At 44.1% G+C, this 27,336-nt stretch overlaps 1 protein-coding gene across 1 annotated transcript in view; it reads right to left on the reverse strand.

Annotated features, from left to right (window-relative positions):
* Positions 1-7,115: 7,115 nt before the first annotated feature.
* The window catches only part of WDR20 (WD repeat domain 20), a 53,089-nt gene continuing 32,868 nt past the window's right edge, over positions 7,116-27,336 (reverse strand). Inside the window, exons 2-4 of the mRNA XM_056852065.1 lie at positions 24,569-24,751; positions 18,457-19,734; positions 7,116-7,272 (exon numbers count right to left, since the gene is read on the reverse strand). Of these exons, the coding sequence (XP_056708043.1) occupies positions 7,219-7,272; positions 18,457-19,734; positions 24,569-24,751 (1,515 nt within the window). The 3' untranslated portion in view covers positions 7,116-7,218. The remainder of the gene's footprint in view (positions 7,273-18,456; positions 19,735-24,568; positions 24,752-27,336) is intronic.

Here is a 27,336-nt window from a genome sequence, read left to right on the forward strand (position 1 = left end):
CATCAATATCCATCAACAAATGCATTGACCTCCCAAATGAAATAAGTTAAAACCTTTCACAAAACCATAAAGAATCACAGATATGGCAAAAAGTAATTCCAGAATCAATAAAGCTACACAGATAATTACCAGTCAGACAGATTAGCCGCTACCTTACCTTTTAAAGCCTGAATGTGAGGCTGCTCTGGTATTTTTCCAGTAAAGTGTAGTGGTTAAGAGCGGTGGTTTGGAGCAGTGGACCCCAATTTGGAGAACCAGGTTTGATTCCCCACTTCTCCACGAGTGGTGGACGCTAATCCGGCAAACCTGGTTTGTTTCCCCAGTCCTACACATGAAGCCTGCTGGGCTAGTCTAGTCACAGTTCTCTTAGAACTCTCTCAGCCTCACCTACCTCACAGGATGTCTGTTGTGGGGAGGGGAAGGGAAGGCGATTGTAAGCCAGTTTGATTCTTCCTTAAGTGGTTGAGAAAGTCAGCATATAAAAACCAACTCTTCTTTTTTTAATATGAAGTGCTATAATTTTTCTGTTGGGGTGGGATTGTCAGACGCATTTGTGTAAAACTTCAAAATTCTACAAAATGCCGAATAAATAGAATACCCACTCTGGGGAGAAGAATTCCAATGCAACAGAAACAGCAGAGGGTCCTAAACATGTTAACTGGTCTCAGGTTTGTATACCAAGCTTCGGAAGGCTATCAATCTCAAACTGATGTTTAAATCATCGAAAGACTGTTGTACTTAAGAGCTTGGTTACATTTGCCCTGTGAAAAGCAACCAGGTTCATCACCATTGTGATTCTCCACCCCCTACCAGCAGAGGATACCTCAAGAGGCTTGCCTTGAAATTATCCTGAGGGAACCACCTGTAGGTATTCCCTTTCTGTGATCTCTTGTCAAGTTAACCCCGGCAGTTTGGGCAGGGGGAAAAGGAAGTGAGGGAGAAGCCCAGCGGCCCACAGCACCTCTCCTTTTCTAACAGGGTCAGAGGAGAGCTGAATTATGAGCCTTCAGAGCCTAGCTGCCTTTCATGGGCTGAGAATAGCTGTGTATCCCACGGGATGTTTTTTTTCCTTACGGCATATGGGTATGGAGAGCCAGCGCGGTGTAATGGTTAAGACCAGCGGACTCTAATCTGGAGAACCGGGTTTGATTCCCCACTCCTCCACATGAAGCCTGCTGGGTGACCTTGGGCAAGTCACATATCTCTCAGAACTCTCTTAGCCCACGCAGAGGCAGGCAATGTCAAACTATCTCTGAATGTGTCTTGCCTTGAAAACCCTATGGGCTCAATGAAAGTCAGCTGTGACTTGACAGCACTTTCCACCACTTGGTCGTTTTAACATAATTCTAAATGGTGGGTAGAGAATGGTGGCTAGGTATTTGGAGCTAGTAGAGCAATGAATGACAATGGTGCCGGAACAGAAGGGTTCAAGTACCACATCCTACAACTGCATTGTGTATCAGATGCTGTATCGCTTTCAAGGACAGCTCAGTCAAACTGATCCGCAAAATCTCAGTCTTCATTTACACGAGTCCAGTTTGCCTCAAGATAACCCATCAAACACCTTGATCATCTGAGACTTGAGGTGAGTTACCGGGAAGCTGGAACAAAACAGCAGAGCTTTCCCTTCACCCTTGAATCAACAATTACAATAAATCGCAGCATGGGCTGCAATCCAAGGAGTCCATTTAGTTAAATGCAATCCGCTTTCTCCTCCCCCCCCCCCCCCGCCCACCCCTGCATAGCCTTGGAAGTGGCTTGTACCATTTCCTTCCCTCTGAATTTTGGGGGTGGCTTAGCTTGCAGTTGTTGTTTTTTTAAGAGGGGGCAGAAGCCCTATTTGTATTGGCAAGTGAAGTGAAGAGTGTAGTACAAATGCCCCCCCACACCGGCTGTTACATTTTGGTTGCTCAAGAAGCAACCAATGTATTTAAATTATATTTTAATGTTTTATTGGTTTTATTATTCTGGATTTTGTAAGCTGCCCTGAGCCCAGCCTTTGGGCTGGGGAGGGTGGGGTAAAAATGTAATAAACAAATAAATAGGCTTTGGGCCATGTGGGCAGAGATGAAAAAGTGGGCTGGGTTTTTAGCAGCTCTCTACTAGTACAGGATTGTGGGTTTTTTTAGTTTTTTGAGAGAATCTGCTGGGGAGGTTGGTTAATATATTTTGTGCTCTTTAAAGTATGTAGTCCTTACAGATGCAAAGATGGCCCTGGATAAGATTTCTTCTTGCCCGAGGACAGGGTTTCAGAGTGCCGATTGTCCTTCCAGCTGGCTAGCTGAAGCAGAATGTTTACGCAAAAGGAGCAGATGTGACTAAATTGATCCAGTTCACAGAATTCAGCTTTTCTCGTATAGATTTTTTTCTTCCCAAGAGCAGAAAGCCCAGCAAAAATGAGACCTGTAAATATTCAGAAATGGGCCAAGCATTATTTCAGTTTTGCCTCTCAAGAGTCTAAAGTCCATGTTTACCCTCTGAGGCAGAAAAAAAAAATACACAAATTGAAGCTTCTTCCTTACCTCCCCCACAATACACTGGAAGGTGTTTTTTACTTTACCGGTCTTTTATGCATGGTCTATTTCCTCTGGACATGCTGCTCTCTAACTACACCGTATTTGCACTTGAATTCTCAAAACACTATGCACAGGGACTTCCCCCCCACAAAGAAATTCCAGAAGTACCTTGTGATCAATTATGCATCTCAAGTGAAAATGCGGAGCTTCTAATTCACTCCCCCCCCCCGAAAACCCTATTTTATAATTGGCTGTAGTGTATTTTTTTTTAATATGTCACTAGCACCGCAGCAGGATTCTTTCATTTGAACTGAACCAAGTGGCCGTTTTACAGCCAAAGCAGAAAAGGGTCCGGATAACACCCTCACACACACACACACACACACACACACACACACCAATTTGTTTCTGGCTATCTCAATGCAGGGGTTATAAGAACATTAAAACACCTGCACAGTCTTTTATGACCATTTAATCATTCCATCTTGCACTCACAAACAAAAAAGGCTTTCATGCCTATAAGAAGACGTGTATAAGGGAAGGGCGGCAAATCAGCCCGGCTCTGCTCCAGCCAGCCGAGAAATGAAGGGAAGTCGAAAACTTGACCAACCAGACGTTCTTGGCTGTACCAAGAGAGAGAGGAGGTGAGAATGTCACACCCAACCCCTGGCTGAGGAGCACGCGGGATCCAATGCTATTGCTGCCTTAGGAGAGGACAGGCAGTGGGAGAGTGATTCCAGTAGCAGCCATGACTCCTCCCTGTGGGGCAGGCAGCTGAGCTGCATACAGCCGGTCCTGGAGGAAGAAGGGAGACAGTGGCTAGCTACTCGAGCCCTTCCCTTTGCCTGTCCCAGCTGGAGTAATGGGTTAGAAACTTAGGAGCAAGGCTTTTGACACAGAGAATGTGGGAAGGGGTTGAGGAGAAAGTATTCCCTCCCAGGGTCACCTCTCAACACAAAATTGGGCAATGGGGGCGACAGCTGCCACCTTCATTCGTTGCTGGAGATGTCTGGCAAAAGTAGCCGGAGGGAAGCCGATTCCTCCTGGCACAGCAGCTTCTCCCAACTTTTTAATAGCTCATCCAAGGAGCAAGAGGACGGAAACTGACCCACTTGCTGTGAAACTGACCAAATAAGCAACCTCATGGTATTCCAGCATTCTCTTGCTAGTGCTCTTGCAAATGGCTTCAAGGGGAGGGGTTGGATGAGGGGGATAGAAAAGTGGGAGAAGTGAGAATGGGTGTGGGTAGAAAAACCCGAATTGACAAGTATGCACAGGTCCGGCTTTCGATTTGGTATCGAGGCAGACTTTAAATTCAGGGTAAAACAGTATCCTGAAAACGCAGAGGAAATGCAAGGGGGGAGCGAGGTAACTTCTGAAGGTCAGAAAATACATGCATTGTTTAAAAGAAGCCCCGAAGTAGACGGGGAGGGGACCGCGACAGGAACAACCCGTGCATAAAAGGGCACCATCAAGGTAAGGAAGGGGTGCTTTGTGTAGCCCTCGAGAACAGGGCCTGGATCTGAAATTTAAGCAACAGAAAGCCTGTGTGTTTTGAAAACTGTGTCCCCCTCCTCTCCATTTCCTTCTGAGGCCCAGCCCATGGAAAAGCCAGGTATTATTTAATCCTTTGCCTTTATTCTATACTGTAATGGAAGCTTTCCCCTTTGACTAACCACACAGAAGATGGGAGAGACAATTTGGTGGACACCTTACGAAACCACAGAGCTCACTCTTCCAGTGAAACAGTTCTTGCTCACCCAAATTCTAGAAGCAGTTCTGATCAGATATTATATGGGGGTGGGTGTACTTCAGAAGGGGTTATTGACGCTAAATTCCCAGCCGTGAGGCTTATTCTACGAAAAGGTGCATAAATTTACAAAGCTCTTGCCCAGGGAAAGTAAGGATCTGCTCCCATCGGCAGACAGCAACGCCTCTGAATGGGAGGTGTTTACTTCTTCCCCCACTTTTTAGCACACCCAGATGCCATTAATGACTGACAAAGGAATAGGTGGGCCAGCAAGCTGACACAGTCTTCCAGTTCTTGCTTTGAAATGAACAATTATCTGTAGAGCCAGAACACCTGATGTTCTCCTGTTTCAAACTTAGAAACAAAAGTGTTAAGGACAAAATTATATAGGAACAAGTTGGAAACTGGTCTTGATCACAACCCAAGGAATTTTTTTTTTTTTGCATTATTTAAAAGAAATTTGCAATTAAAAAACCCTGTAGCCATTGTGTGTGTGTGTACACGCACGCACTATAAAGTCGCAGCTGATTTATGGCGACCCCGTAGGGTTTTCAAGGCAAGAGACGTTCAGAGGTAGTTTGCCACTGCCTCCCTATGAGTGGGCTGAGAGAGTTCTGAGAGGACTGTGACAGGCCCAAGGTCACATAGCAGGCTTCATGTGGAGGAGTGGGGAAATCGAGCCCGGTTCTCCAGATTAGAGTCCCGCCGCTCTTAACCACTACACCGTGCTGGCTCTTGTGCTCTCTGACAAGCAACCTCCAAATCCTGGTGTGCACACGCAGAAATAATAGTACACAGCATTTGGGTGTATTCAGACTACCTCCTTCTCAATCCAATTATGTACCGAAACTTACTTCCATTTCATTTACACAAAGGATCAGGATGGAAAAGTCTAGACACAAGGGGGAAAGTACACATGAACACAGGAAGCTGCCTTATACTGAATCAGACCTTTGGTCCATCAAAGTCAGTATTGTCTACTCAGACTGGCAGCAGCTCTCCGGCAGAGGTCTTTCACATCACCTACTTGCCTAGTCCCTTTAACTGGGGATACCGGTGATTGAACCTGGGACTTTCCGCATGCCAAGCAGATGCTCTACTACTGAGCCGCTGCCCCTCCCCAATAGTCAGGAAACACTCAGTTCTCCTGCCCCAAAAGCCATTGGAAGGCAGAGCTTCACACTAGGGGTGCCTTAGCCCCACATTTCCTGCATTTTACCTGGCGAATGTTTTCTTCAGTGAAACACTGGCAGACGCAGTCCTTAATGCACTTAACCTAGCAGTATTTAGACCAGGGTTCGGTAACTCCCCAGCATATGCACCAAACAGCAAGACGCCAGACTATTTTCTCAGCATGCAGGGCTGGTTCACCCCACAAAGGAGCAAGGTGAGCCCTTGAAGTACCACTGGAGCTCAGCTTGTTCGCAGCACGCCTGGCCAAGTACAACCTTCATCTCTTCCTCCCCCACCCCTTCCATTTCACAGGTATGCTTCCAGGGTGTGGTAGATGAGCAAAAAAGTGTTACCCATCCCAATTTAGACCACAGAAATTCTTACACCTGTTCTTCAGTACAAGTTATCTTTTCCCCCCTTTTACACAGGTAGGTCACGTACTTTATCATATTATTCTAGAGCAGTGCATTATTTACTTGTAGGACAAGTGTTTAAAATAATAAGTATGAAACATCAAATGTTAAACTATACATTACTGTTGTATGGAAATAGACAGTATGCCTTAAAGTAACCACTGATGAAAAAGCTAGGCTTATGAAAAACTGACATAGGGTGCCTTCACACATATTGAATAATGCGCTTTCAATACACTTTAATGATCGTTTACAAGTGAATTTTGTCACTTTACACGGTAAAATCCAGCTGCAAAGTGCATTAAAAGTGAATTGAAAGTGCATTATTCGGCATGTGTGAGAGCGCCATGTGTTCTCAAATGTATATTCACAGAAAAACTCTGAAGCGGAGGGGAATCAAATTTCTTAGTCCAATTAAATTGCTAGTGAACCCAAGTGGTGTACTTTCCAAATTACTGTTCTAGAAAGACTAGACCATATACCAAAAACATGCAATTCCAAAAAAAAACTACATCAAAATTGATTTAATTTAAAACAGAATATAAACAAAGCTGCATATTCAAGATAGTTTAATATAGATTTTTCTGAATTAGAAATATCACTTAAATGAAAATTAATAACGTGATGACCAATTTCTCCCCAATCACTGATTTACATTATGTACACATTATAATACATATCAGATTTGCAGTTGAAAACATTATTAAAATAAAATGTTTTAATAGGTACAAAGAATCTCTTTTCTCCGTAACATAGCTTTACAGGGCGTTCAAAACACCCATTTAAAAGGAATTCTCTATTAGCGTTAAGCTATTTAAGTGCAAACAATTTTATTTTATTTTTAAGGGAAAAAAACCTATGATTGCAGCATCTATTTTCCTGAATTACAATTGTTAAGCCAAAAAACGACTTTCATTTCCCATGACGGCACCCCAGGCATACCATCTCTAGGTTAAAAAAAAATCAGTGCAAAAAAACCAAACAACTGTGAAGTACTAACCATTAAACTTACTGGGATGGAAGAAACATTTCATTTTACACTATTTGTATCTATATATGATTAAATTACATAGAACTTAAAAGTATAAAGAAACTGGAAATATTTCACCAAAAGAACCATTTTTAAAGCAAAATTCTTCTTTCAGTGAGCAGCCTAGAAATATCAGATGTAAAAATAACTCTGACATTAGTATTGGGCTGTGTGTTTGTTTGTTTTTGTAAAACACCATGTGATTCACATGAACTCCCAAGTTCACACTCTGCCTGTAAAGAATTTGTGGTGTTCTTGGGCTGAACTGCAGCTTCTGGGTCCACTGGCAATACTTCTTGTTCTGTGTTCATAGATTTGCTAGCAGGAGTGTGGTGGCTACACTACAGTTCCACTTGGAGAACTGGCCTGGTTTTGGGATGGCAATAAACCCTGCAAACAAAGCAACTTACATTAATCCAGCAAAAGAACCCGACATTTAGTTTGCTCAACACTTTGTGCATCTGCGTACCCTGGACTTCGTTCTGGGGGCCGTTTGAAACACTTGTGAATTAATTTCACTTTTTACCTGGTAGCTTGCTTCCGCCGAATGCAAATATCCAAACATTTGGGGTAGGGTGTGCTTGTTAAAGGGTTTTTGTTTAGGAAATCCTAAAGATTAACCATGCTATGGTTGTATAAGCTTTCATGGACTCGCTATCTGATGACTTGTCTCTACTCTGCAGAAGTTTATGCTGGAATACAAGAGTTAACTTTCCGGGTGCCACAGGGCTCTTGTTTTCCACGTGATTTCAGGAATGCAATGCAAATATTTTGTGAAAATTAGGTTTCAGTTTGTGTCCTGCAAGCTTCTGAACCTTTTAAAAAACTGTGATATTGAATCTTAGGGACAAATAAGCGAGCTGCAAGCTGTATTTTCACGGAAAATCCCTTATTTGAGGGTGGGGGGAAGGGAAGAAGGAAGCTGATCATTGTCACTCTTCCTTCTAGATTACTGGCATCCTTTGCAGGAATGCAGTTCAACCCACAAAAAGCAGATTGATACATGAGCAATCCCATGCAGGAACGCTTATTCATAACTGGGAGAACTCCAGCCTGATGCTTAAAATAGCAAGCCTCATGGCCACAGGATCTGTCCCAATGACAAGTTGTGGAATGCTGGACCCTCTTCCTTAGGCAAAGAACTACTATTGGCTGGAGAAGCCCCCCCCCCCTTGTTGTTGCAAGTGGCCCAGTGGGGGTTTCCCCCCAACTTGTGGGCCTGCTCCTCAGGTGGCCTGCTGGCAAGTAGACTTCTGCCCAACAGATCCAATATTTCTGTTGTCTGTTTAGATACAACATGGATCATCCTCCTGAGGAGGGAAGTCCTCCTTTAACTGTAACTCAGCCCCTTTGGTGGAACATTACAGCCCATAGCGTTATGCCAACTGTATCTACAGCCCACAATTTCCAGAATTAAAAAAAAAAAAAAAAACTTCAGTAAGCACTAAAAAAAATCAGCAAATAATCTTGGGTTTGGTCCTGCATAGTAAAGCATTTATCGTAATATTCGGGGACTAAGTTATAGCTACAAGCTGGCAATCTTGATGGCCATCTGTCAGCAATGCTGATTCTGTGACCTTCAACAGATGATGAGAGGGAGGGCATCTTGGCCATCTTCTGGGCATGGAGTAGGGGTCACTGGGGTGTTTGTGTATGGGGGGGAGGTAGTTGTGAATTTCCTGCATTGTGCAGGGGGCTGGACGATGACCCTGGTGGTCCCTTCTAACACTATGATTCTATGGTTCTGTGATCTAAGCTTTAGTAGTACTTGGAGAGATCTGCCTTCCCTCACCCTGTTTCTACTATAGACATGATAATGGAATGAGAAAGTAAAACTGCCCCTAAACCTGCAGGGTAATACAAATACAGTGTTCCCTTTTTAAAAGTTATCTTCCCTTCCCAGTATCTTGTTTTGCAGACTTTTGATTTTCTTACTTCAATATTTTGCAATTCAGGTTGGTCCAGCTGAGGATCCCCAGCGCAATTGTAATGCAGAATGAACCAGTTCTTCAGAGTCTACAGGAGCTCTTTCTGGCTCTGCCCCAAATATTCGCCACTGAAAGCAACACTCCCAGCTCTTGAAACCAGGCTGAATGTCAAGGAGCCTCCAGGCTGGAGGAAATCCAAAGCTCCTCTGACTTTTTCATCTTTTAAAACCTTTTACTCCCAAGGTTAATGATTTCTAGTAGAGGCCCAGAAATAAAGAATGTGACTGGAGATTTGGTGTACTATGATCTGTGCCACATCATTCACGCCAGGTTGCTTTTTTTGTTTTGCATTCATTTTTTGTCATTGTAGTTACGCACTCCATTGGCTAGCATACTTATAGTGAGTCACTCGTTCCAGAGGCACGCAACAATCTCTTGAAATTGAAATGGCGACAGGAGCCTTAAAAGCATCCACCCTGAATCACGCATGAACAAGACTGAATGATGAAGGTGGTGGAGCAATGTCAGGTCTCTGAACTGCGTATGACGTTAACGTAGGCTGTGCCACCGTCCTCCAGGAGTGATTCCCTGCCCCCAAGACAGATCTCACAGGCAGACCTGTTGATGCCAAATGGACAGCCCAGTGTAGTAAAAATGTTGTCGACATCCTCCTGGAACAACAGCTCATAAAAACCACCTTGATCTGTCAGAACAAAGGTCCAGGTGAGCACCCTGGTTTGGATCCCACCCAAAATCTCCACTTGACAGAGGGATTGCCATCAGCAAAATGCAACTTCTCCACCTTGCCTATCCAGCAGACACAATGCCCCCACCCAGGGGTAGTTATAAGTCTGCTGCAAGAAGGGGGAATCTGTGAAGTTCACGCCCTGCTATGGGGGATGTGACTGGCGGGATCGAACCCCCAGTCTCCCAACCCTGCCTTACCTGCATTTTAGGATACAAAAAAAGGTTAATAAAAATTCACATTCCACTTCTGCATGTTTTTTTGTGACTGATGACAGCCATTGTTTCTCCCAAGTTTGGGGCGCGTGCAGGGCTGCTGCTACCATTAGGCAAACTAGGCGGTCGCCTAGGGCGCAGAACCGGCCTGAGGGGTACAGTTTTAAACAGATTAGTTTCTTGAAAAAATGCAACTGAAAATTTAATTTTTTACTTTAAGATAAGTAGCACAACAGTGCTATGGAATATAATTAATTATAACATTAAAAGTTTTTGCTTTTTTCCCTACGTTTTTAAAAATTGGTTGGCAATGGGGGGTGGGGTGCGCACAAGCAGTTAGCCTTGCCTAGGACACAAAAATGTCAACATCCCTATTGTATGTGTGTCTGGGCCAACGCTGTCACACTGGGATGCGTATATGGACAAAGATGGTGAACTGGTGGAAAATATTCAGGTGCACAATCCCAACTTGCGAGAATGGAGACGCTCTTGCCCTGCACCCTCTTCTGACTCCTAGCCTCCATGTGGATAGTTTAGCCCTCTGGAGCAAAACACTATCACAAAAGGAAAGTTGATTTCATGGAGTGCAAGAAAACAGTGACAACGTACACCCCCATTTTGGCTCAGGGCTACAATATTGCCCCTGAAATGTTGGTGTTCTTTCAGCTCTTAAAAAGTCAAAATTCTGCACCAAGAAAAGCTGAATTCTCTGGCCAGTGTGATGCAAATGTGCTTTCCTTGACCTGTATGACACTGGTAGCCATTATCATAGTTTTGCCCCACCAAGGTGCTCCCCTCTTCTATCCTGCTTCTCTCAGTCCTGGCAAGGCCGTTCCTGACCACTGGCTCTCACTGAACTACTCATATCACTTCCAAGATCTCATGAGACACTGCGCACGCCTGTGGAAGCTTCCCTGCTGAAAAAAACTTGCTTTAAAATAAAGTTGCACGTCTCAAAATACTTTCTTCTTCACTGGGTTTCACATTCGACAGTTTTCTCGGTGCTCGTGTGGATGGTTGTACTTCCTTATGCTAAGTCGGCCCGTCATTTGATCTGCCTCTCATGTCTGTAACTGACAGAAGCATAATGCTACTGTACCACCATTGCAGAGGGCCATATCCTCAGCAGCAGCTATTGCTAGGCCAGTCCTCAGTGTTTCCTCAATAACCCCTTATACAGATTCAGGAATCTAGCTGCCACTGATAGATCTAACCATCTTCAAGTACTTGAAGGGCTGTCATATAGAGAATGGTGCCGAGTTGTTTTCTGTTGCCCCAGTAGGTCGGACCAGAACCAAAGGGTTGAAATTAAATCAAAAGAGTTTCCGTCTAGACATTAGGAAGACCTTTCTAACTGTTAGAGTGGTTCCTCGGTGGAACAGCCTTCCTCAGGAAGTGGTAAGCTCTCCTTCCTTGGAGGTTTTTAAGCAGAGGCTAGATGGCCATCTGTCAGCAATTCTGATTTGTGCGCCTCAAATTAAGACACTGGTAAGGAAGTATTAGTGTGTATATGAAAACCAGTGAGAAAGTACCTGCACAAGCAACAATGCTGCCGTATTACCAGCATATTAGTGGCAGACGATAGAGCTTGAGTGCCTAGCATACTCACTGCTAAGAAAAAAAGCTGGATTTTGCATTTGCCATCATGGGATACACAGTGAGTTGTGTAATAAAGGCTATGAAGAATACCTACTGTATGCTACACCTGTGTGTTTTAAAATCCCTGCTCATTACACCAATCTGCCAAAGATTTCCATGCAAATTTTGCTAGTCAAATCTTCAGAGCTGCAAGCAATGAGTACAACTTAGCAGAAAAGTTATATTTGTGGGGAAATAATCCAGCTATTCTCTGAATGCTCTTCTTGATGAGCCTGGCATGCTGGGGTAGAGCAGGTTATAAGTCTGACTAAATAAATCAACCTCCTAGAATTTTCATAATACATAATTTTCATAATATGCTTCTTGTATAAACAAATATTTTAGGCTTTAAAAAAATATGGCTGATCAGCGTTCTTTGAAATACTGCCAACTGGTAAAAAGGAGCATCTTGCGTTCCTGGCACCTGAGGAAGGTGTCACTGTCAGCCAAGTGGAGTGGTGGGATACAATCCATGGGCTTGGATCTAGCGATGCGGAACAAAATGAACCAAATGCAGTTGTTTTCGCAAGATCCTGTGGCACACCTCGTGCTTCCCTTCCTCTGTATTACAGTGCCCAGAAACTGACTGCACAAGATCCTGTGTAAGCAGAAATGCAAGAGGGGATACAGTAATTGTGCATTCCTGAGCCATGCTGGCGGCCAGGATGAAAGACCTCTGGAGGCCGGCAAAGTCCTGTGCCGGTGTCCGGGCAGCATACGCCTGCATTTGTGGCCCCAACGCCAGCGTGAAGGCCTGGACACCGGCCGGGACGCCGATGGAGACTTCTGCCAGAGCAAAGGACACAGTGGCAGCTCGGGAACGCCCCCTTTTTGGGGGGTTGCACGGATTTTTGGAGCCAAGCAGAGGTTTCGACAAAGCCAAAAACGCCGCTGCGTTGCCTCCTAAGCCCGGCATAGGTATTCCCCTCAGGAATGCACTGTTAGTCTGACTTAGTGCACACAGCTACTCATGAGGTTTTCCTTGCGTTCCTGCTTATGCTCTAGCAACTTTTACCTTTCCATAAAAAGTTGTTTGTATCACTGAAAGCTGTTATTGTGTTTTTCTTTTAAGACCAAAGATGTTAATGTATGAGTTGTTTTTTCTAAACTAAAACCTCAGTATTCAGGTTAAATTGCTGTTGGCACTTGACGATAAATACGTGGGTTTTGGGTTGCAGTTTGGGCACTCGGTCTCTAAAAGGTTCGCCATCACTGCTCTAGCACAAGTGGAAATTTTTGCATTGGATCCAGTTTGATCTTAATAGGAACTGGGAATGCCATTTGTTAAGTTTTAACAGTTTTCTTCTTCTAGAAGTCTTAAGCGGGCACAGATTTCTTTCAGAATCTCCATCCATAAGGATCTAAGAATTAATTAGTAGTTACTGGGGAAACTATGCTCTAGCTATGAATTACAATCTGTTCCGAAGAACCAACCGCATATTGTGCATACAATTCTATAAGGCAGTCAAATCCCACACAGATGTGTTGTAGCACTTATTTCACTTCAGTCAGTAGTACCTTTACATGCTCAAGGTAAATAAATGTCTACATGTAGTATATCACGCCAAGGAATGGTTTAAGATCACTAAATGCTGTAGAAACAGGTACAGCCAGAAGCACAATCGTAGTAATATTTACCAAGGAGTTCTTGCAACTGAAACACAAGAACTTAGGAAGCTCTCTGGTTTGACCTGAGGCGTTTGAAAAGCACTGGCCTGAAGGAAGCACCTTCTAGCCACTACCTTGCATGGCTCAAACGTGAACAAGATGAGAAGTCTTCTTTGGAAAGAACATTGAACATGTCAAAACCAAATGGAACAAAAGTCTGTCTGCAACGTTTCACAGTAGCGTAACACTGATGGCCTTCTTCCCATTTAGGTTTACAACTGCTCCTAAATTCTTCGTTTATGAACCATCCCTTTTGCATCTGATTAATTCTTATCTCAATGTCATCAATACAAGGAAGAGCCTGAAGAGACTCCTTAAGGGAAAGAGCTCCTGTAGAATCCAAAGACCAGCCGTTCTCCATTCCAATGGCTCTTTAATAGCTTTGCACAAACATCGTAGCCTCCCTGGCTGGTCTGATTAGGTAAGGTGAAAACAGCAGTTTACTAAACCCCATCAAATGCACTTAAACCAGCTGTACGTGATAGTTCAAAACGGACACAGAACAACAGCAGAAGTAAATAACCCAACATTTGAAATAGTTATGAAATACTCAAAAAGGTTGCACTTGAGTCTTTTAGAGTTATAAAACGGCAATTACAAAGGTAGCGGTTTCACAGTGGCCGTTTGTTCAGGAAGGTGCCAACTGCATGGGGGGGAAAGATCTCAGCTTGTGACAAATCAACATTTTAACTTCAGGCATCAGAAGCACTACTGACAGTTATCTACATTTTACAGTTCAGTCACACTTTTTTTTTTATTTAGCGTCAGTATACAGAGGACAAACCCCATTAAATTATTCTGTAATGTCAAGTATTTAGTAGGGTTTCTTCAGCTGAAACAGTGACATAAAACGCTAAAAAATAAGCAGTATGAAACAAACATGATTCTCTTTTTAAAATTATAAATATACCAACAATACTTATTAAAGCTTCATTATTATTGCAAGTCAATTTAAGTTTAACAATTTGTCATGTTAGAAAGGCTCTTATGAAATTTATTCAAGTTGTCAAGAAATTAGATGGACGTTTATAAAGAAAATACATATGAATTTTACTGTTGATTTCTTTTCACTATATCATTACAATTTTTGTACAGTATCACCTAACGTGTCAATCTTAAATTCATGTATACAGATTCATAAATGCAGGAAAAAATCTTGCTTTTTTTAAACTTTACACAAGTTATGTGACAGTAAAAGGAGCTGGTATTCTCTCTTAACACAAGCAGCCCGACAGATATTCTAAATGCAAGGGTAGTAGCTTAAACATGACGGGAGAGAGAGAGAGACAGACAGACATACATACACAGTCTTTTCAAGTACATAACTGAGTTCCCAAAATAATCAAACATTTAAAACAAGGTATCCCCCCCAAAAAAAATCTTTCTTTAATCTTTTCCATTCTGGACACCCAAATTATAAGGCAATCGCTCTCTCTGGAATTTACAGAACTGATCCTTTATCAACTGGTCAACTTCTTACACTGGCATATAAGGCTACAGTAATCCTGAAAATGAAGGTGTATGGTGACGTCCAGGAACTCCCAGGCTCCCACTTCCAATCTATTTACGTTTCAAGATGCTTCACCCCTATTTAACCAAACCAAGACGCTAATCCCAATCTTCCAAAACCATCCCTGAATTCAAATTTATGTCAAATGATATAGGGTCGTACTTCCCACCAACAGCACTTTATACTCCGAATTGCAACAAATAAAACGTCCCTTCCCAACAAGGAGGATTTAGTAGTAAATGGAGCTTCTTCCGGCACCCAGGTATTGAAGCACAAGGTGTCTGTTAAATGCTTTAGCAAAAACAGAACTCATGAAAAATAAAACATGATGTATAGTAACTACAGTTGCTGTTTATTGGAAACTTAAGGATGTTCTATAATTTAACTCTAGATTCTCCTGTACAATATAGTTCAAATAAATATTCTAAATCTCATGTGCATTTTTGTTATACAAATTGGTAACACATTTACTCTGCTGGGGTGTACATACTGCCATTCCACACAGCTATTTTCATAGCCATGCACTCTTATCACAAGCTTTCAGGATAAGAAGAGGCGCATTTCCCTGAAACTGCACATGATTCTGGGGAGGCTCTGTCCTCTATGGCAACCACCTTTGACTAGGACCAAACTGTGATCGTAGTGCTGCGTAAGAAACACAAAGCCAATCCCTCCGCCTCTACCGGACCTACGGTGTAATTGGAATGACGCAGCCAAAAGATTTATACCAAGTCTGACTTTCCCCAGTAGTAAAGACTGCAATGTTTCACAAAGTAATTACTGGGAAGCTTTGGTGCCTGCCAAGTCTCCCCACAAGTCTTGCTGCGATATGAAACACAGTGCATCCTCTACATTAGAACTTCCCATTTGAACCTTTTGAAGGAAACTAGACATCAAGGTAACACTTAAGGCTTGTAGTGTGAAATCCTCCCATTCCTACAGTATTTTTCTACTCTCTTTAGGTTCCTGATATTTAAACTGTGTAGGAAGGCGGCCAAATCTAAGATGCTTTTCCTAAGGAATAAGCATTCATTCGTACCCTGTTCTCCTGTAGAGAGATAGTTCTGGACCCAAGGCATGACAAGCTTCATGGGATGGACCGTGTCCGCTTCCTATGCAGCCTTCTTCACCACCTCCTCAAGATGCTGTCCCCCCCCTACAAGGATGGTGGATCTTCCCAGGAATAGAAGTGGGTGCCATGAGGGCTGCAGTGGGAGGGGGCGTGGCCAACAAAACCCTCTCCCCTCGTTCTCTGGGACTGTCCTTTCACCGCCAGGAGGAGGTTCGGCTCCAACCCATGCCATTTGCTATCCTGACTGCACCCATCTGCAGAGAGAAGCTGGAAAAAAGTCTGGCTCGGGAGCAGTCGGGTTCCAGACCGCCCAACTGGCCAAGCGATCTGCCTAATCTGGAACGCTGTGTTTTTTTTTTTATCCAATTGATGCATTCCGGCAAAGGGAGGGGGAAGTCTGAGCAGGAAAAAAACATGGTGATGGGAAATTTTACCTTTTGAGTCTTGGGGACAAAAATGGCAGAGGAAGGTGGCAGCTCTGAACTGTCAAGAAAATACAGCTTTGCTGTGGGACTAAACTGTAGGCAAGACAAAAAGATGCAGTGTATAACCCAGGAGGAAGAAATATGTTACCATGAGTGTTTTTGAAGACTCATTAAATAGGTATAAAGTTTAGTAAGTGCTCTCCTATAAAACAAAAAAAAAAAAGGATGCTTATTAACACCTTTCTGGCACAAATACCTCCCCGGCCAGAGCCCTGTAAACATATCGCTTAATTTGCTAGTTTAGGCCAGCTAAGTGAGCTCACTGACTGCAACAATAAAGGAAAGAAATAATTTGAAACCCATTCTAAGTAAACACATCCTAAACAATACGGCATTTACATCAGTGTGCGATATTAGTTTTCAAAGACTGAGTGAAGAGCATCAGCATGAAACTTACCTTTAGTTAAAGATTTCCACATTGGCCAAAAATACATAAATCCTAGCTTTTGGTACTGCATACTCTACCTCTGAAATATTTGAAACGTGTTCGCAAATGAAACCAGATACTACATGGAAGTTATGGTTCATGGACATAGTTTGCAGCTCTTTTCAAGTACCTTAATGAAGTGGAAGAAGCCAAACCAAGGTCATTATTTTGAAAAGATGAATCAGTGGAAGGGCAATATTCACTACCATGGCTGGCCTACTTGTACCAACCCAACCCCCCAACCCCCACCTTGAAAACTAGTGGCCCTCTGTTGAAGTACAAACACGTCCATGATTTTAACATACAAGGACTCATGCCGTTTTGCCATTTATTCTTAAAACGTGCACATTTTTCCAACTGAAAAAGCATTGCCATACATTTCCATATTTAGTCTATTCAAGGTAAGGCATACAGGAGAGAACAGAGTATGTATGAAAAGATTCCACTTAAATACTGGACTCATATCACCTTTTTTGGAGACATTTTGGAAGTCATCACAGTGGGCTTTAGTTTCTATCGGAAGATCTTATGTATTAGTTTCTGGAATCCTGTGTATTCCAGGAACTCTGGTAACTTTCAAGTAACTTTAGAGCTGACTTTCGGGAAGCTACAACAACAACAAAAAGTATCCCACACTAACAGTGCATTACTAAGGAGAGTTACTCCAGTCTAAGCCCACTGAAATTAATGGGCTTAGACTGGAGTTACTCTCCTTAGTAATGTACTGTAAACCTCCAGAAGACTATCACTTCCATTTCAGGCTTACCTATTTATTGCCTAGGATGCAGACTACTCAAGCACTTGGCCAGTTTTCAGCTGTAGCCTCTCCCACTGAGTATGATGCTGCAAAGGACCCCCTACTAGGGCCTTCATGACTGGCTTTTTGGAAGGCGTTGGAGGGAGAGGAGTGCTACTGTGGAAAAGAAAAGCACATGGCATCCCAAAAAATTTTTTTTTTGGGGGGGGGGGGCTAGACCCAGGCTGTAGAATGCAAGTTGCAAATAAGAGTTTAAAAAAACCAACGTGTTTTGGCATAAGGTGCTAAAAATTAAGAAACTAATTCCAGATTTGCTCAACACGAAAGAAAACGTTAACGGAGCCATGTTTAAAGCCTGTGCGGTGAACAGAAAACGTGCGAGTTAAAAATATTTATTTTTACATGGGAAGTCGAAGTGATAGAAAAATGAGGACGTGATGCTGTTTAACTAAGGGAGTTTTGAAAGTTACTTTTTTTTTTTTTTTTTACAGAAATGCTTGGACAAGATTTGGGTGGTAAAAGTTGAAATATTGCAATGCGTATTTTAAGATCGGCTTGTTCTAGTTTTCAATGAGAGAGGTGAGAAAGCTGTCCTTGAGATGACTTCTGAAAGAATTACGAACTCTCAGTGCTAGGACTACCTTTTGAGAAAGAAAATGAGAACCTAACCTTCTTTTAGGATTTCCCAAACCCAATGGCCCCGAACACATGGATATATTACAACACCAAGCCACAGCTTGGCCAAGCTGTGGCTGTTTTATATTCCTGAATGCCCTTACAGGTTTCACCCTCACTAACTGATTCTCAGATTTGTCTCAATCATGTCATACAAAAATAGCTTTGAAAATATAGGAAAAACTATCAATGACACTTTGGATACACAACACACCTCTGGCTGAAAGGCAATGGTATTCTAAAAGAACTTTTACCTGGGCCAGACACTTCAAATTGTTCAGAAATACGGCATGCAGTATCCAAAAGTATGGCTCTGAGGAAATAATCCTTTTTTTTTTTTTTTACATTAAGCAGAAAGAAATTTTATATTCAACATTCAGTTATGTTTTGAGGGGGGGGAAACTACCTATTCAAGTTCTACTTCTTTGATGCAGCATTAAGGATTAAAACTTACCACTTTACCAGGCCTTGCCCATGTGCAAATAAATCCCTCCTGACAAGCAGTGACTATACAGTCTTCAAGAAAAATTAACACAGTCAGTCTTTCGTGTGCTATCTTTTTACAGATAAGAGGCTCTAACAAAGGAACATCTTCCATTCTGGGACAGAGGGGTGTCCCCAAAGTTTTTGCAGGGTCCGTTTTGGTTTTAGTAACTAAGTTCAGTTTGTCACTGCTCTTACTGGATATATGTCCCATGCTATGGTTTCTCTTGTGATCTTTTTCATGGTGTCTTTCCTTCCGGTCGTGTAGCGATAAGGTTGCAAACTTACTAACGCCAGAGGCGATGGCACCGTCCATGACGCTGCTTTTACTGCCGGAATTGGAGACTGCAGAATGCGGAAGGCTGTTGGATCGTGGAAGAGGAGGGGGCACAGAGTTCCCAGGCGTCGTTATGCTGTTGCCGTTACTTCCTGGGTTAGCTCCGCCGCTTCCTGCGGGCGGACTTGTGGCATTCATGACGTTGGTGTGTGTCCTTGCTCTTGAGAGGGGCTGGTGAGGGAAGAGGATATCTTCCGTTAGGTCCCATAAACACAACTGTGTGTCCTGGCCTACTGAGCCAAACCTGTACGTTACGCTGACTGGCCGGCTGTCCGTAGAGTTCCTTTTTGACAATCTGGACTGCGTGCTGTTTGCTCGATCTCGTCCAAAGTGAAGGTCTTGGAAGTCCTCGTCGCTACCACTAAATTCCATTGGATCGCTTTCTTCTACACTAGTGGTGTACGGATCGAAGGCCACGACGCTGACCCACGATTTGTGTCCGTGGCCCCTAGCAATCACTCGACAGTCCACAAAAGACCAGACGGTCACCAAGTCATCCTCGCCGCCAGTTACGATGTACTTCCCATCCGGGCTCCAACATGCACAAAGCAATCCTCCGAAGTAGCTTTTCATTGTACCATGCAACTCCACCGAATCAAAGTTAAATACCCGAAGGAAGCCATCTTGGCTTACACATGCCAAGAATTTCCCATCTGGGGAAAAAGCAAACTCGTTCAGAGCCCCCTCGCCGACTGTCCATTTAAGCAGAGGGTTCCGTGTCGATTTGCTCTTGCAAGTGTGGACCGCAAAGCTTTCGCCTTGCTTCAGCGGCTGATAGTGTGGGGCTGTGGTGCCACAATTGTGTTCCACGTTATACAAGTACATATTGCCACTGGAATGAGCTACTAAGAAAAGGCCTTCTGAACCTGGCACCCATTTTACACAGGTTACTCTGGACTTGTCTATTAGTCTCTGAAAAAGAAAAAAAGGCACGCATCAGAGTCCTCCCAGTTTCTCGCTTCTCATTCAATAAGGTGCATTCACTAATTTGCTCCAAGGGATGTATGTTTGAGAGATGCAGCTATTCTACATGCATAAACAGCAAGCTTATGATGCACTTCTATCATAAGTAACTGCTAGAAGTTGGAACGCTCAGCCTATTTTGTTGAACAGAATTTAAGAGGAGAGAGAAATCAAACTCTGGAAGCTTTATACATGGGGGGGGGACTGCTCACCTATAAAAACCTGGCAGAGATACAGAAAACAAGAAACAAAGACACTCACTTGAGTTCATACTTGGAAAAAGCAACCTAATATGAGGGATCTGGACAAACAACCTAATATGAGGGATCTAGACAAACGCTGGCATTTTCAAATCAGTGGCAAGCCAGGGTCATAATGGAAACACTCTAGGAATTCTAGTTCTACTGCACTGAAGTGAAAATGGGAAGAAAGCAAATAATGGCAGCAGCAGTAATGGTGATCCCCAAATATGTGTAACTTAAACAGAAAAGTAGAAAAGAGAATGAGTCCAGTAGCATCTCAAAGACCAACAACATTTCTGGTAGGGTATGAGCTTTCGTGAGCCACACAGCTCACTTCTTCTTTAAGGTGCTACTGGACTCTTGATCTTTTCTACTGCTAGTGACAGACTAACACGGTTAAACAGAAATGTACTTGGTGACGCAGAACCAAGGGTGGGGGAAAGGAATCTACTACGTGGATGATTAAAATGTATTTCACATTCTTACGAAGCATGGCCTTTGGCTACAAAGGAAGGCAGCCAGCTACAAGTGATAACAGAAGAGAATTTGGAATTGTTTATTCTGCCTTCAATTACTTCTGCAGGGCTCTTGGGAAGAACCAGGGCCATTTGCTCTATGCGTTCGTTAGTTTTAAATGACTGTATAATTATTCTGCTAATCCAAGCCATTCAAGCACGAAATGGGGAGGAAACAAATGATAGCAATACCAGTTTATAGGAACTGGCTGTTAAAACTACACAGCCTTCCTCTTTTTGAAGCTGTATAACGGCTTCACCTGCAGTGGTCTTGTCTGTGGATTTCCTAGAGGCACCTGGTTGGCCACTATGGGAACAGGCTGCTGGGCTTGATGGACCTAGGCCTGATCCAGCATGGCCTTTCTTCTGTCCTAGTCATGATGCATACCCCTTCTCTCTCGTATCAGAGGAGCATGCCTATATTAGGTGCTGTGGAACACAGGCAGGATAATGCTGCAGTAGTCTTGTTTGGGGGCTTCCTAGAGGCACCTGGTTGGCCAATGTGTGAACAGACTGCTGGACTTGATGGGCCTTGGTCTGATCCAGCATGGCCTTTCTTAGGTTCTTATGAGAAACAGTGGCACCTTTTCCACTAGTATAGACTGTTCCTGATGCAGAGGCTTCATTCAGGGCTGATCGTATCATGGACATAATCCCCTGATTATCTAACAATCTACTACGCAGTGTGAAATGCAACAACTCCGTCCTTGACAACAACCTGCTTACCTGCAACTGGTGTTCAAGTGATCATCTGTGCAGTCGTGTGTATGTGACTGAGGCTGAGCAGAGCACCATTTGGAATCTTCTAAAGCTATGCTAGAAATATTTTTGGTCAACGGCCCCTTGCCCAAGAAGAAAGAGGAAGGGGCCATAGCTCAGTGGCAGAGCATCTGCTTGGCATGTAGAAGGTTCCAGGTTCAATCCCCAGCATCTCCAGTTAAAGGGACTAGGCAAGTAGGTGATGTGGAAGACCTTTGCCTGAGACCCTGGAGAGCCGCTGCCGGTCTGAGTAGACAATACTGACTTTGATGGACCCAAGGGTCTGATTCAGTATAAAGCAGCTTCATGTGTTCAAATAACAAGATGCATGCCACACATATGTGTCAGCACCATTCAGAATCTTCTAAAGCTATGCCAGAAATATTCTCGGGCAATGGCCCCTTGCCCAAGAAGCAATAACAATGTGTGCCATGCATGTGTGTCAGTGCTCGGCACTTTCTAAAAGCGGGCCTCCATGTTTAGCCTGAAGAGGAGAAGACTGAGAGGGGATATGATAACCATCTTCAAGTACTTGAAGGGCTGTCATATAGAGGGTAGTGCCAAGTTGTTTTCTGTTGCTCCAGAAGGTCGGACCAAAACCAACGGGTTGAAATTAAATCAAAAGTGTTTCCGTCTAGACATTAGGATGAACTTTCTAACAGTTAGGGCGGTTTCTCGGTGGAACAGGCTTCCTTGGGAGGTGGTAAGCTCTCCTTGCCTGGAGGTTTTTAAGCAGAGGCTAGATGGCCATCTGTCAGCAATGCTGATTCTATGACCTTAGGCAGATCATGAGAGGGAAGGCACCTTGGCCATCTTCTGGGCATGGAGTATGGGTCACCGGGGTTGTGGGGGCGGGAGGTAGTTGTGAATTTCCTGCATTGTGCAGGGGACTGGACTAGATGACCCTGGTGGTCCCTTCCAACTCTATGATTCTATGCCATAATGGCACTCACCTTTGCAAGAAGGTAGAAAAAAAACTCAAGCCACAGAAGTAAAGGAGAGTAGAAAGGAAGAGGTAAGTTTAGCTTATGAAGGCCATGGAGAAATTTCTTCCCAACGTTACCACTGCAGCAGTCCAAGGACTGACCAGGAAGGCATGTCTCCTCCTGCTGGAGGAGACATGGCTGAGGAAGGCATGTCTCCTCCTGCCGCACCTTTTTCTTAAGATGAGCAGAACCAGCATTTCCAGCTTAGCTCTAGGAGATTCTGAACGATATTCCAAGGAGGCCGCAGCCCCATATCTTGAGATGCACAGAAGCCACAAAGAGCTTATCTTCTCATCTGACACAAGCAACGTGAAATACAGCACATCCACTGTGTAAAGGTTACCTAAACCTGCCGTATTTGTAGAAGAGAGTGGGCAAACGCTGGCATCACCTTGGCAAAAAGGCACGAACCTAACTGGTATAACATATAGGAATGCATGACGGGGTTATGATTAATACAAAAGAGAAGGGAGGTGGGTGGCAAAGGCAGGACATGGTTTACGGGAGTTTTCTGAACTGTCTCCCAAAGAGATGGCAGCACAAGAAGAGTCAAGCCATCAAACTAATATGATTTCAGCAAGAGTCAAGACCAAGTGTTTGGGATGGACACCCACAAGAGCGTTTACCATGCTCACTTGTGCTGGATGGCATTTTGAAAACCAACTTTAAAGGTGTATGGTAGACAAGGACTTTGGGCATCACGTTTTAGAAACTTGCTTCCCAGTAGAATTAGCATTTACATTGAAAGGGCACCTACTTTAAACAACTGGTAAGCCAGCATTTTCACATGGTCACAAGCTATGAAGTTCGCCAGAGATTGAAGTTGAGAACGCTTACAGTGAGCTGTTTCACACAAATCAGGAACAAGAGGCTATAGCTAGCATAGCGTGCTTTAACAAATCGCCTGAACACTCTGCTACTGCAACTGGGTTTTTTCTTTCAACAGCACATCATATTGGTCTCTTAACCACTGAAAATTATGAAAATATACCCAAAGTAGTTCTGTGACACATTAGTGGCCAATTAGTGGGAATAGGCATGTAATATTCTCAGCTAGTTAAAAGTCCTGCAGAGTCACTGATCTTGCAGTCAACGGACAGTGTCCAAAAATCGGCTTTACCCTCTCTGTGCAGCCTAACACCCCATTCCTGAGCTTGGGGCTGAAAAGTGGTGTGGAGACAGCGTGACCACTGCGCAAGTGTAAGCGCCCTCTTATCACGGACCTAATCCCAAAAGAGAACTGTGGTGCCAGCGTGGGGGGTGGGGGTGTTCCCAGGGCATTCCCAGGGTGGAGCTGACTTTAGTCAGCTCCCTCACCCCTTCCAGCCTGGAAACGGCTCTTGCAGAAACAGCAGTGCTGCGCCAGCTTTTTGTGGGCACTGCACCGCTGTTTTCAATGGGGTTATTTTCCCCATTTTCTATTTTTTGAAAAGGCTTTTTTTGCCTTGCAGCAGCCGGGAAACCTCTTTGGAGGCGCTGCAGCAGCTCCGCGGCCACACCTTCCCGGCCACTGCAAGGCTCAGGAATGAGATGGAAATTGCCTTGAGGTTCTTTAACAGCATCCCTCCAGACAAAGACTTCTGAAATGTTACAAAGATGACATGGAAATCTGCTGTTCTAAGTAAGAAGGCATCTGCTGCGTATGCACACATTCAATGGAGTTAAGACTTCCAACACAGAACCAAGGCCCGCAAGAACCTTAGCTTCACCATGAAGATGGCTATCTGAAACCAAAGTGCTTCAAATGGGATACATTCCTTAATCCTCTACTTAACCATCTGAAAAGTCATCTCCAGTCTCTGAGCTAGGAAATGTCCCATGGGCTCACCTGCTCTCGTTTTCTGAGTGGTGATTTGTGCGAAGCCTGTGTCAGCAGTTTCACTGAACTGTTTGCAAACTGGCCTTGAACCCTTGACACTACTAGCAAACGCTGATGCAGTCGGAACGCTGAATAAAGTGAGCTCCTAAACTGAAACGGGGGTGTGCAGAGAAGGTACCAGCAAGAAGGGGGAGCTTGAGGCTCCAGGGGATTGAACAACATTGTGTTGTAGGTAACTGCTGGGTGCCAAGGCAAGGCTGAAGGGGGAGTCTAGAGGGAAGCATGACATCCTTCACAGTGCAATGTTTCTGCAATGGTTCCACAGTGCCTAAAACAGTATTTTCCTATAATCACTCATCAAAGGCCGGCTGCTTCCGAGTAGAAAACTGGCTGATGCAGAGAGGAACTTTCAAAAGAATACAAATACGTTTGCATGCACCAAAGAGTAAGACTTCCACTTACTTCCTCATTAAATAGTTTGCTAGTTTCTTTTTTAATAGGATCTATAAGCTGCACCTGGCCTGCAGAGAAGCCCACTAGTAGAGAGACACTTTCTGCCGTGGCTGTTAAATGATTGAAGTCATGACACGTAGGCTGTGTTCCTTTGTATATCCTTTTATCTATTGGTTTACTTAAGTCAGCAGCCTGCAAAAAGATTGAAAACAAGATTAGCAATGTGTGCTTTACAACATAACAAGCATGTCTAAGTAGCAACCCCAAAGGCTTGAGAGAATTAAAATGCAGAGTTTAAAAAGACCAACTGCAAGAATTAGTCCACCTTCAGTGTCCAGAGCCAGCATGGTGTAGTGGTTAAGAGCGGTGGACTCTAATTCTGAAAACCGGGTTTGATTCCTCACTCCTACACATGAAGCTTGCTGGGTGACCTTGGGCCAGTCAGAGCTCTCTCAGCCCCACCTACCTCACAAGGTGTCTGTTGTGGGGAGGGGAAGGGAAGGTGATTGTAAGCCACTTTAAGACTACTTCCAGTAGAGAAAGTGGGGTACAAACACCAACCTTCTTCTTAATTGCTGGCTCGTACAGTCACGGGATCACTTTATTGGCCCTGTGGGAGTCTGGGAGCGAGGGTAGTATTTTGCCACAAGATTACTTGCTTGCAAACAAGCTTTAAGGCTGGCACTATCTACTAATCTAGTTCATGCACTCAGGCGCTTTCGCATTCTACATATACATTCTTTTAAAAGATGCACCATTAACATGTGGGCGGTCCCCATCTCTGTCCACCCAAGACACTAAGCGAAGAGAGGTTTTGGTTTGCATGTGGGAAACCTAGGCTTAGACCCCACCAACAGAAGGATCTGGCACAACAGGATTTTCCTTAGGTCTCCCAGCAGATCTCCATTGAGAATTGGGTCACCTCATGGGTAAAGCGGCCCACCTGCAGTGTGCACCCATGTTTAAGTGAGGCAAGGAGATCTTGCCCAACTCCACCTTCTCAATGCCTGATGACTTTTTGTACCTGTAGGTCTTGCAACTATCAATGTATTTGCAGAGAGGCTTCTGTAGGGAGGGGAAGGCAGGGAAATATCTTCCACCACAATTTACTTCATTAAGCCGCCTTTCTCCCCAATGTGGACCCAAAGCAACTTACATCATTCTTTCCTTTTCAGTTTTATCCTCACAACAACCCTGTGAGGTAGGTTAAGCTGGGAGCATGTGACCAGCTTAAGGTCACCCAGCAAGCTTCCATGGCAGAGTGGGGATTCGAACCTGGGTCTCCCCAGATCCTAGTCCAACACTCTAATCGCTACAACCACAGTGCTAAAAACCTTCCATCACATGAGCCCTCCCACTTGCCTAACTTGGTGATCCAGTTCTTCATTCTGTGATTTTAAAAAAATCCAGTTAGCTGTGAAAGAACGAACTAGTAACATCACTCAGTACTTGGGATGAACACAGATATTACACTCATTGCAGGGTTATCAAGAAGAAGAGTTGGTTTTTATATGCTGACTTTCTCTGCCAATTAAGGGAGACTCAAACTGGCTTACAATCATTTTCCCTTCCCCTCCCCACAACAGACACCCTGTGAGGTAGGTGGGGCTGAGAGAGCTCTACCAGAGCTTTAACTTGCCCAAGGTCACCCAGCTGGCTTCATGGGTAGGAGTGGGGAAACAAATCCAGTCCACCGCTCATGTGGAGGAGTGGGGAATCAAACCCGGTTCTCCAGATCAGAGTCCACCGCTCCAAACCACAGCTCTTAACCACTACACCACGCTGGCTCTCCAAATGATGAGCAAAATGGGTCAGAAATGCAGCATGTCAGAATGGAAACGTAGTTTGAGTCTTTAGATGCCAGAAAATATTTTAGATTCCTTGGCGGAAGCACCAAGTTTCTAAGTCTCCCAGCAGCCAGATACTTAGATATTTTTTTCTAGCCCTGAATTGTATATTTAGCTGAGATCTTTATCTCAAATAGATATTGAGAGTGCTGATATGGGGAACAAGCAGGTGATGAGCAAATCAGAAATGCTGTGATCTAGAACAAGGGTCGGCAAACTCATTAGTCAAAAGAGCCAAATATCAACAGTACAACGATTGAGATTTCTTTTGAGAGCCAAATTTCTTAAACTTAAACTATATAGGTAGGTACACTGTTTATTAACTTAATCAACTTCAATTAACGTTTTAAGTCTTAATTAAACTATAGGTAGACTGAATAAAACTTGATATCATACTTAATAGTGATCTTATTTATTGATAAAAATTAAATTGTAAGTCCCTGCCATTTCCCCCTTCCCGTCCGGAGTCCTCGTCTGGAGGCCTGGTCTACCGCCATAAAAGCCTATTGGTAGACCTGGCCTCCGGCTGAGTCCCATTGGGAGGCCAGATCTACCCATTGGCTTTCTTGGCAGTAGACCTGGCCTCCGGAGGCCCATAGAAGCCAATTGGTAGACCTGGCCTCTGAAGGGGTCCCTCCTCGGAGTCCAGGTCTACCGCCAAGAAAGCCAGTGGGTAGACATGGCCTCCCAATGGGACTCAGCCGGAGGCCAGGTCTACCAAAGGAAGCTTGCCCCGCCCAACAGCTGATAGGCGGGGGGGCAGGAACCGCCGAGCTGCCCACCCAGCAATCGCGCGGCTAAAGGGAAGGGGAGGCTTTAGCCTCCCAACCATTGAGGGCAAGGGAAAGGCGGACCCAGCCATTCTCCAAGGCGAGGAGGGGGAGAGACAGCGTGCCCGCTCACCCGCTCTCTCTCACTCTCAGTCGCGCC

Source organism: Euleptes europaea, chromosome 6 (assembly GCF_029931775.1).
Source record: "Euleptes europaea isolate rEulEur1 chromosome 6, rEulEur1.hap1, whole genome shotgun sequence".
Taxonomy (NCBI): Eukaryota; Metazoa; Chordata; class Lepidosauria; order Squamata; family Sphaerodactylidae; genus Euleptes; species Euleptes europaea.